Consider the following 12,062-nt stretch of genomic DNA (forward strand, 5'->3'; position numbering starts at 1 on the left):
TAGTCTTAGCTAACATAACTTCTGCCTCTGCTAAACTATCATGATATTCCATTTCCTTTCTAAGTCTGGCTACCTTTGCTGCTGCTTCTTGCTTTCTTTGTGCTGCTGATGAACGTGATGAAGTAGATGAGACTCTAGAATGTCTAGACCGTTTGCTGGAACAAATTGATCCTCTGTCATTCTTTAACTCCTTTCTTTTACATTCTATACTTTCTAATATTTCATGGTGAACTTGTTGATTGTGTTCCAGCTCTTCATTTAGCTCCTCTGACCTTTCTGGCTCTAGTTCCACCAGCTTTGTGTATTCCACATAATACTGATGAAATGCCTCTATTACTTCACTTGACATGGGCTCTAATTCAAAGGGGCTAATTACAAATTTTAATCCTTTCTTAATTTTGCTGGTAACACTGCTCCATTTACGCTTACAGGACTCTGCTCTTCCTTTGGTTACACTGACTTGATATTCTCTTCCTTTATCGGTTGGCACTCGCTCCCTGACACTAACTTCTTCAATACAAGTTTGATCCCTGTCCACTTGCTCACCCTCACCTTCCCTAAGGGCATCTACGGCATTAATTTCCTCAGTATCAGACATATCTAACAACTTAATTGTGTCAATACTGAGACAATGAAAGAGCAATTTAAAATTACCACTCTTAATACTAGCTAATTGTGGGTAATTTTCACTTAGGCTACTCAATTCAGTGCACATACATACTATTATACTTTCTTGCCTGTGACCATGGGTTCTACAAAATGGTGGCGAGGCACAGTGGGTAGAAGGGAGTGGTTGTCGTCAAGGGTAGAGCTGACCCCGGGGCCTCAGAGGTCAACCTATAGGCTTACATCAGCGTCCCCTCGTCCTGTGACTCACTCTTGCTACGGTTTCACATGGAGCCAATTTCTTGCTTGTAGGCCGAGTTCTTACTGTAGCCGCACCGGCTGGGCATCAATTGGCTCTCAGGTGATCTGTTTTACTGATCACACCCATCATCGTAGGGTCGAGGAAAGGCAGTTCTCTCTCTGACGTTTATTGATGAGGTAGGCATGACCGTAAGAACTGCGAACAAGTTCTCGGTCTCAATTTCTTACAAAATAACATTATACACTGATATTAAACACTTTCAACATATTACAATATTCATTAACAATACATGCAATTGACTTAGCACTATGACAATCAGTTTTTACTACAAAATTAAAGTATTTACCTCGGTCACCATCCTGCCCGTCTTTGTCTGAGCGCAACTTGGCCGTGAGTGATGCCCGAAGGCAACTAGCAGGTTAACCCCACACTACCAACAAGTGAGCATCGGCTTCGGTGCTTAATATAGCATTAAATACTGATACTCACACACATTACACGTTTTCATGCAAATAGAAAACTATTGAACATTTCACTTATATATGCCGAGGAATAATCACATGAGGTACATACGCTTTACACACAGTAACAAAACTATTAAAATCAAATATAGTAAGATTAAGTAGTAAATAAAATAAAATGAATAAATAGACCAATTAAAATTAATTAAAAAGTTTATTTGGAAGTGGAAAGACTGTGAGAATTGGTGAGGCTCATCTGGTTTAACATTCTAATAAGGTCAACAAAGTTTCTGTACTACTCCAGCAATAGTGTGAAACTTTGCAGCAGTACTAGAATCTACTACAACAACATTGTTTGGGTGAATTATCTTTATTTCAATTGTTACAACAGAGTAGGAAAAAAAGCAGTATTGTGTTATGTAAGCAATTATTGGCATATGCTGATATCCTTTTCTGAATCCCTACATGGATTCAGGGACCAGTGTATGCATACAGAATGGAAGTGATAAAGAGCCATTGATGTTTAGCAGCTTCTTTGATTCTTAGGGGAAGCTGATCTTCAGTTTAGTGAATTAGTATAATTTTTTTGTTTCTTTATGTAAATAAACAGCTTTATCACATGTTTAGAGGATTTATTTCTAGATTAGCATTTTCATTAAAAATAGTAATTTATTGGTTTACAGGTAACGGGAGATCATACTGAACAGTTCAATGGAGGAATTTCATGAAGAAAACATAATCATTGACATAGAAGATGACAATGATGGTAGTGAAGAAGAAGGTGGCAACAATGAACAGGAAGATAATGACAGTGATGAAAATAAAGAAGGCAACAACAATGAGGAGGAAAATAATGAGAGTGATGATAATGAAGGCAATAATGATGAACAGGAAAATAATAACAATGATGATAATGAGGAGGGCAATAATGATGAGCAGGAGAATAATGATAACAATGATAATGAAGAAAACAGTAGTGAGAATGAAAATGATGAGAATAATGTTTGTGAAGAAGACAGTAACAATGAACGGAGTGATGTATCAAGTAATAATGGAGATAATGAGAACAGTGATATGGAAGACATACAAAGAGTGAAAGCTGAGACACACAATCAGCAATGCATTGAAACAAGAGTTGATGTGGAATGTATTCCACAGGCCAAGAATGGTCCCAGTTGTGAGAATAGATCCACTACCTGGAATGGGACTCCTCAGAGTAAAAATGCACATAAAAAACAGAATTGTAAGAAATGGAAAGGGAAGGGAAAATCAAGCAATGCAACTGATGGAATGAAGGTTCATGAACTGTGTCATAGACAAGGTCATAAAGCATACAAGAGTGGTGCTTGCAGGAAAAATGTAGCCAGTGTTAAAAATCCTCCCAACAGCAAGTGTCCTGATGCTTCTGGTGGAAGTTTAATAAATGTGAACAGTTCAGTACAGCAGAGTAATTCTAACCCAAAAGATAAAAGCATCAGCAAAGGTGGTAACAGTCAAGTTTGGAAGAACACAAGCATTGATAATTTGAACAAAAACAATAACAGTAGTAACACCAACAACAGTTCAAGTGGAAATGATAACAAATATGGAAGCAGTAATGACAGTAACAATAAAGGAAAAGATAACAAAAATAACAACTTTAATAATAACAATAACAAAAATAATAACAAAGGCAACAATAATAACTACAACAGCAACAAGAACCAGAGCAACAACTACATGAATAACAACAACAATAAGCAGTAAGTACAAAAATCTATTTGATATATAGGTTCTATTCCTTTTTCTTTTTTTATAACTCTTAGGTTAATTTTCTTGTGTATGCATTTCTTTCTCAATTTTTGTAAAGTAATGCTCCCCCCCCAAAAAAAAAAGCACAAAAACTGCCTTTTTGAAGTTACAGGTTTCTTTTCATCCTAGAATCATGAATTTGGTTTCCACCACGTACCTTGTAGGAAAAAAAATTACACCATTGCACCAAAACCATGAATTGGAATTTCAACTCATATTCCTCTTGCATACAAGGTGTGATCAAAAGTTGCAAGGCTATATTCATTAAGTGTATCAGGTGAAAAAATTACCTATATCCTCTCTGAAATAATTACTTTATATATATATATATATATATATATATATATATATATATATATATATATATATATATATATATATATATATATATATATATATATATATATATATATATATATATATATATATATATATATATATATATATATTTCTCTCTCTCTCTCTCTCTCTCTCACTCTCTCTCTCTCTCTCTCTCTCTCTCTCTCTCTCTCTCTCTCTCTCTCTCTCTCTCTCTCTCTCTCTCTCTCTCTCTCTCTCTCTCTCTCTCTCTCTCTCTCTCTCTCTCTCTCTCTCTCTCTCTCTCTCTCTCTCTCTCTCTCTCTCTCTCTCTGCTTCTGCCATGCATGGAACACTTACTGCAAATAATGTTCTTCAAATGAGTCAAGCACTGTTGGCAATTTGCTTTTGCTCTTATCACAGAGTGCCAAAGCTAGCAAAATAATGTGAATGGAGGTAATGGAAGTAACACCTGGTTGTGGTGTAGGTAAACAACTACTCTATCTGAGTTTATTGTGCATTATGAGTGGGCACTTGCCATGTCTGGGCACAAACATAATCCATTTTGTTTGCAATGGAATCCATCTCAAAAATTTTTTATCACCAAGTATGTAAGTACTACTCATGTCCAACATCAGTCTTCAATACTGAGATACTACCCAGACTGCTTATCACAGCGGTCATTTTGCTTTGATTACCCTACCTAGCACTACGAGTATGTGTAATCCTTTAACACAAATTTCTTCTTACATTTTTTTTTTTTTACAAATCTCAACAGTCTGGACCATGTTAGCATCCTACAGTGCTTGTTGAGGTCAGATTTCTTGATTCTTTATCAAATATAATGGATTTTTCAGATTCATGAGTTTGCTATTTGTAATATGTGACTTTTCACATTGCACAGTGAAAGTCAGTGAAGGCGGTGTAGTGATACATGGTGGGACTTTTCTCTGTCCTCAGAAAGTGTTTTCTCATACTGGCAGTTTGAATTCTTTTTGTATTAGGCATTTTGTCCTTATCTATGTCCATTATATATATATATATATATATATATATATATATATATATATATATATATATATATATATATATATATATATATATATATATATATATATATATATATATATATATATATATATATATATATATATATATATATATATATATATATATATATATATATATATATATATATATATATATATATATATATATACGAGTATGATTCTGTGTAACCAAAATCAAGCCGGGAGAAAGTGACTAACCGGCATCCTTCCCCAACACTCCTACCCGCCGCGCGTCACGTTTCTCGGTCTCAGTGTGTTACTGGCCAGCGGAGAGTTCGTTTTTCCTGGCTTTGTCTCAGAATTTCTTTAGCTTTTACCATTATTTTTGCTGTCCTTTTGGGCGTGCTATGCTCTTTGCATGATGCCTGGAAACCGTACAAAGCATGATGATGTCGTGAGAGTTGTTGAACTCCACAAAGTAGGTAAAAATAATCGAGAAATAGCCCATTTAGTTGGATTGACAGAATCAACTGTGTCCAGACTCCTTAATAAATGGCGTGTGGGTGGCAAGGGTGATTTTGTGCCCACCCACAAACATGCTGGGGGCAAGGCCCTTGCTATATCTCCAAAGGCTTTAAGGCTTGTAAAGCGTCAATTGGACCTCCAACCTTCTATTACTGCAAAGGAATTGAAGGAAAAGAACCCTAAACTTCTTGGAGGAGTCTCTATTAGGACAATTCAAGAAAATATTCAGAAGCGCTTAAATTACTCGAAAGTTAAAGCACGTGTTAAGCCCTTGGTCACTGCCCGACAAAGGGCTCGACGCGTCAAATTTGCCAAAGAATACAAAGACTGGGACATTACAGCCTGGAGAATGGTACTTTGGACTGATGAGGCGATCTTTTGTATCAGCGAGAGCAAGGGAAAGAAGGTGTGGAAGTCTCCTGCTGCTAAACACCCACCCTATCTCATGGTTTGGGGTGCCTTTGGCTATGGTGGTTTGGGAAACCTTGCAATACTCCCTAAGGGCCAGACTGTCAACTCAGAGCGCTATATTAAACTTCTGCAGGAGAATTTGGGAGAGTGTTTTGCAAAAACCGGATGTGAGATCCTGCAGCAGGACGGCGCCCCTTGCCACACCTCTAAGGCGGCAAAAAAATGGCTCAATGATTGTGAAGTTGAGTATATAAGGGATTGGCCTGGTCAGTCACCCGATATTTCCCCCATTGAAAACTTGTGGGGCATCATGAAGGCACGCCTTCGTCAGGAGGACACATCAACTATTCCTAAGCTTGAATTAGCCATTCAGAAGGTTTGGGATGAAATACCTGCTTCCCACTGTCAGAATTTGGCCGATTCAGTCCCAAACAGACTTAAACAGGTCATTAAGGCCAAGGGCTTCCCGATCCCCAAGTAATTTTGAAGTGTAGGTTTTTATTTTATTTTTTGGATTTTTTTAATAAATGAAATTGAGTTTTTTCTGAAGTTTGCACTACGGTCCGCGCTAACTGTATATATATATATATATATTTCTCTCTCTCCTAAAGAAAGGGTGAGCAGTCAACCAGAAACCTCCTTAAAGAAGCAAAAGAAGTTGTAAACACCATCTTTAAGAAGAGGTTGTGCATGCAGCCCTTGGACAGTCCCATACTCAAGTTTCACTACAGACTTACAGTGCTGTTGTTTGTGATACTGTACACAATAATACAGTGAGTAGTATTTCCAATTTTAATAGCTTATATTTGATAGATTTGAGAAGTATGAATGAATGTGAGATTTAACATGGAATAAGGCATTGCATAGTGTGGAAATTAGTTAATGAAGAGAGGCATTTGAAGTGACTGCAAAAGTTAGAGCAACATGAACATATATGAATAATGTGGCGAGGATACTTCCACAAATGGTGTCAAGTGTGGAGAGCGTGAATGGGTAAAAAGAAAAACTGTAATGGTTTGGTCACTTGGACCATTTTGAAGAATGAAGAGTTTGCAAAGGAAGTGTATGTGAGTGAGATCAGAGATCCTAATTAGAGAAGGCCACTTGGAAAGTGGGTGGATAGGATAAAGGAGTACATTCATGAAAGACAACATTCTCATATTATTTGGATTGAAGCAGGTGCCACATAATCAGTTGTTATTAAATTGATCATGGAGGTGTGTTACAAACAGGTCATTTGTAGAGACTTTTTTTTGTCTGAATAGATTTTTAAAACTTCCAAAGCCATGATTTTTCAGAAATAACATCTTAAGTACTTTAAAATGTTTCTGTGGGAAAATGTTTTATCAAAGCATTCTTTATCGGAAAAGATAAATCAGTGTAAAATACATATATAAAGTTTTGAGTAAAGTTTTCTTATCTTAACATTCCAAAATAATTGTCACAATAGAAAATTTTATTTGTTATGAGGTCCTGTCCTTACTATCTGCAGTCTCGAGGCACAGGAGACAGAGCCGCATTGTCCATATAACTGGGTTCAGCGTTGGTATTGGTAGACATGTAGCTAGTTTTCTCCAGACTCAGGCAACCCATTATCCTACGTGGTAGTGACATACCTGGGTACACGAAACATGTTTATTCACTAAGCACAGGCCACAATACAGGGCACATTATAGGGCACAGTTACATGGCACAGGCAACACTCAAATTAACTCTCACATTGGTTCTCAAGCATATGGCATGTCTGTCCTTCCTCAATTGCTTACATTCTCCAACTGCCAGCTTCATCCCATGCCATGCTGGGCCTCAAGGCCTAGCTTCCTGCACATGTCAACAAAAGTGGGGGGCCAGACTGACACATGCACCCCCGCACACACACCACACAAAGACATAATTACACTACATTACATTACTTATCCTAGTACATTTTATTCCTTTGCAAAGTAGATTATTAGGTGACTTTAAATTTCAAGACAAAAAATGAAGTTTACCACTTAAAAGACCTGTTAAGACAAAAAAATTGAAGTTTACCACTTAAAAGACCTGTTAAGAGATACACTGAGTAAAAGAGAAGTATACTGAAGATTATTCTTAATGCAAAATAAAAGTGATAATTTATTTTAAGAAAATGTAATTTTAGAAAATCTTTGGAAATAATAAAGAGTATTATAAATAAAGATCATAGTGTTTTGACAAACTTGAATTCTACAATCACTGCTTTTCTTCCCCCAACTCCTTCTTCTTGTATATGATAGGTGAGCTTTAACAGTTGATAAGTTAACAATTATCACCAATTCATGTGTGAATCTGGGCTGCCTGTCTGAAAATTAGAGGAATCCAGTCAATGAAGAGAGGCATGACAAATATTGCATATTATCCGAGTGTAAGCCTCCATTGAACAGACTATTACTTTTAGTCTCTCAGCCACTCTCAAAATATTCACCATTGTATTCATCCAAACTTCAGCTTTCTCAGCTTTTTATTTTTCACCACCTCTCACACTTGCTCAAGAATTCCTTTGATTCTCTTAACTCATTCAATTCTCTCTCCATTCCAACTGCAATCTTATGTTCACCTGCCCCTTGTACATTCATCACTCCCTCAAAGTACTCTGCCCATTTCTTGACCTAGAACAACCTTCTTATTTCACATTCTGCCATCCTCATCTCATCTCATCTCTCTCTCTCTCTCTCTCTCTCTCTCTCTCTCTCTCTCTCTCTCTCTCTCTCTCTCTCTCTCTCTCTCTCTCTCTCTCTCTCTCTCTCTCTCTCTCTCTCTCTCTCTCTCTCTCTCTCTCTCTCTCTCTCTCTCTCTCTCTCCACTTCCCAAACACTTGCTTATTCTGCTGAAAATCACTGTCAGTCTCCTATCTTACCTCTCATCTCCATTCAGTTTTGCATCATCCACTACCTATTTTGGATTGATTCTTTTCTTTATATCTTGGGGAAATTATGGATATAAATGAAAATTAAATCCAAATTTACCTGAAGTTCATTCCTGTGTTACACCTGCTGCTGGACCCTGTTACTACAGTAAAATCCCTCTTATCTGGCATCAACAGGACCGCCGACATGCCGGATACTTGAATATTGCCGGATACTTGAATAGAAGTGAAATTATGTCCACAGTCACCACCCTACACTCACGCATCTTACCATAACAAAGATCAGCTGATCTGATCAGCTGCTTAAGTGTAAGCACAACACACTTCTTCTTTTCTACAACTTTAGGCATGATGAAGGCATCAGGCAATAACCAGTGCACACGCGGGACTGAGTCACTGAGTAAACACAGTGCAGTGGGCTGCGGGTGGCGCGAAGCAGTGCACTCTGGTGGCAAGGGGACAAAGTATGCCTTGTGCGGGAATTTTAATCGATATTATGAGTACACATTGATTTTTTATTGATTTTAAGGCTTGGGGAAAAATGTGCTGGATACTTGAAGCTGCCAGATACTCGAATGCTGGATGAGAGAGATTTTACTGTATTCTAGAAATGGCCACACCTAAATATAGGAACTTCTGAACAGAAGTCATGATGGTAATCAAATGGTAATTGTTCTCCTAAACCTACTGACATTGATGTTCTGCAGGGCACCGTCCTATCACCTACCTTTTTCCTATTATTCATAAATTATCTCTGTCAGACTTCTTGTCCCATCCATTTCTAGGTTGGTGACTCTACCCTGCACATTTCACTGTCATTCACCATAAACTCAACTCATTAGGCATTAAACAATTAATGCAAGGAAGCCACATAATAAGGGCAAATCTTATGTTGTTCAGTACCACAAAAAACTCGGTTCCTTGATCGATCTATTCCATACAACCTTCCAGACAACTATCCTCTCTTGAATTTGCTAAATGCCTACCTCCCCTCCTGCAACCTTGCTGTACAACTAAAAACAATGTATCTTGGCTTGTTGAGAGACATGTGTCAACACACCACCCAACACTGCTTTGCCAAGGACCTGAAGGTGCCCTCATGTTCACTTGCCAAAACACATCACTATGGACTTTAACAAAATAGTCTCAAGTTTTCATCAAGGACAAGGATGAGGACAAGTTTTGAGGATGTGGCAGAGAGACTAAAAACTAATGGAAATAACTTCATAAATTAGTACCACAGTGAGCAAATGCATCAGCTGAATCTACCTTGACATGCTTGACTGGCCTGGCAACTCACCAGATCTCAACCCTGTTAAAAATTGTTGGTTCTACATGAAAAGAAAAATATGAAACTATGAAACATTTTCAGTTCTGTGCAAAGTGTGAAAAAACAACTTGGATTGCAATTATTTCAAGAATTGCAATTATTTTAAGAAATTAAGTGCTTCTATGCTTAAAAGGCTACAAATGATTATAAAAGCAAAGGATGGATTCATAAAATACTTATAAAATGTTGCCACAAGGATGATGCTTGCTTATTTCTCCAGTTTTAATATAACTGATGGGAACAAGAGGGGATGGGTGCAATATTTTATTTAGTTATTCATTATTTGTTTATTTTTATTTATTTATTTATTTTTTGTGTATACTGTAGTTGCAGCTTTTCTTAATTTAACATGATTTAGCAAGCATCAAGTGGAGTATGTTGAACTAAAATAACTGAAGGGCAGAATGATAAAGATGCTCCCTCCTCTCACTCCTGCTACCTCACTGAGAAAGATGGCCTTAGCAAATCAACAAGTTATGAATTACTGTAAGCCAGTAGGCAGTGTAAAATATTTTATAACAAATCAAGGGATCAGTGTATTCTAAACTGGTTTGCTTCCTCCAGATGCAGAAAGTATATTCCTGTATGTCTGTTGTTTCTTTGTTTAAAATTGTTAACATCTATTAGCATATCTTTTTAGAAATATCCTATATTTAATTAATTTAATTTCTTCCTCAGGGCCGGTTGGATATTTAAGGAATCCATCTTCTGTGTGTATGGCAATAATGCTGAGGCTACAGTCTCATACTATATCAAGAACTTTTGCCTGACATACCCCTTCGTAAATGAAGTATGGATTAACCAATTTTATTATTTTAGCTGTTACTTTCATTATTCTAACCCATCTGCCTGCATAGGACATTCATATTTAAGTTTGCTGTTTTCTTTAGCATTATAAACATCATATCTATTATTCATTTATTTATTTATTTTTTTTTTTTAAATCCATGTATTCATAATTTCTTAAACAAACCTATATATCTTCAGACCTATTTAATGATATGAAATTATATTGTAATACAGTAGTTCTGTCATTGGGCCCTGACAGATTTAGCTTCACCCTTTTTGATGATGATGATGTCACAGCCTGCTCAACAATCATGCCATCTGCCAAGAGCAGACTTTGTGCTACAACTTGGAGTAATATTTTTTGTGTGTAATTACAGCCAGCTCTCAACATCATGGATTCAACATTAATGGATGGCTCTGTTACTTAAACCTCACAAATATTGAGGGGTGGTTGTACTTTCCCTAGCCATCTGTCTGTGTCTCTTGTGGTGATTTATAACATATATTACTGGTCTTCAGATTTGGAGTAAACACCATCAGAAACATAATATCTTTGATCAAACTGTATGTAACTTGAATTTATGTGTCAGTACTTCATTTGGAAGCACACAACATTGCACTGTGGCTTTCAAAGAAAATTTCTTCATTGTTAGTTTCTTCTGTCATTTATTTTTATTTCTTACAATGATTTGTAATTCCTCTACATTACTGATACTCATAGCTAGCAAAAAGACCATCAGAAGTATACATTCAGAGTAAAAATGAAACATCTGACTTCTTCTGGCTTTCTTCTGGCTTTCCTTACTGAGTCGTGGTCATCCTCTTTTAGAGATTTTGGTGAAACTTTTGCTGTTGCCTTGGACATATCAAAAGCTTTTGATAGAGTCTGGCACAAAGCTTTGATTTCCAAACTACCCTCCTACAGTTTCTATCCTCCTCTCTGTAACTTCATCTCAAGTTTCCTTTCTGACCGTTCTATTGCTGCTGTGGTAGACGGTCACTGTTCTTCTCCTAAATCTATTAACAGTGGTGTTCCTCAGGGTTCTGTCCTGTCACCCACTCTCTTATTATTCATTAATGATCTAAACCAAACTTCTTGTCCTATCCATTCCTACGCTGATGATACCACCCTGCACTTTTCATAGACGTCCAACCCTTCAGGAGGTAAACATATCATGCAGGGAAGCCACAGAATGCTTGACTTCTGATCTTTCTAAAATTTCTGATTGGGGCAGAGCAAACTTGGTATTGTTCAGTGCCTCAAAAACTCAATTCTTCCATCTATCAACTCGACACAAGCTTTCAGACAACTATCCCCTCTTCTTCAGTGACGCTCAACTGTCCCCCTCTTCTACACTGAACATCTTCGGTCTGTCCTTTACTTATAATCTGAACTGGAAACTTCACATCTCATCTTTAGCTAAAACAGCTTCTATGAAGTTAGGCGTTCCGAGATGTCTCCGCCAGTTTTTCTCACCCCCCCAGCTGCTAACTCTGTACAAGGGCCTTATCTGTCCATGTATGGAGTATGCTTCACATGTCTGGGGGGGTTCCACTCATACTGCTCTTCTAGACAGGGTGGAATCAAAAGCTTTTTGTCTCATCAACTCCTCTCCTCTAACTGACTGTCTTCAGCCTCTCTCTCACCGCCGCAATGTTGCATATCTAGCTGTCTTCTACCGCTATTTTGATGCTA

General features: G+C 37.3%; 1 protein-coding gene and 1 long non-coding RNA gene across 5 annotated transcripts in view; one reads left to right on the forward strand and one right to left on the reverse strand.

The window, feature by feature from the left end:
* The window catches only part of LOC135099877 (putative uncharacterized protein DDB_G0286901), a 61,142-nt gene that overhangs the window by 22,286 nt on the left and 26,794 nt on the right, over positions 1–12,062 (forward strand). For 2 of the 3 annotated variants that reach the window (XM_064002504.1, XM_064002505.1), the window contains 3 exons: positions 2,013–3,071; positions 5,975–6,136; positions 10,256–10,367. In XM_064002504.1, the coding sequence (XP_063858574.1) occupies positions 2,041–3,071; positions 5,975–6,136; positions 10,256–10,367 (1,305 nt within the window). In that variant the 5' untranslated portion in view covers positions 2,013–2,040. The remainder of the gene's footprint in view (positions 1–2,012; positions 3,072–5,974; positions 6,137–10,255; positions 10,368–12,062) is intronic. The other variant, XM_064002506.1, reaches the window with a different exon arrangement.
* LOC135099881 (uncharacterized) overlaps positions 6,985–12,062 on the reverse strand; it is a 33,625-nt gene continuing 28,547 nt past the window's right edge. For both annotated transcript variants that reach the window (XR_010268411.1, XR_010268412.1), the window contains one exon: positions 6,985–7,683. This is a non-coding gene — a long non-coding RNA (uncharacterized LOC135099881). The remainder of the gene's footprint in view (positions 7,684–12,062) is intronic.

This window comes from Scylla paramamosain, chromosome 4 (genome assembly GCF_035594125.1).
Source record: "Scylla paramamosain isolate STU-SP2022 chromosome 4, ASM3559412v1, whole genome shotgun sequence".
In the NCBI taxonomy this organism is placed as follows: domain Eukaryota; kingdom Metazoa; phylum Arthropoda; class Malacostraca; order Decapoda; family Portunidae; genus Scylla; species Scylla paramamosain.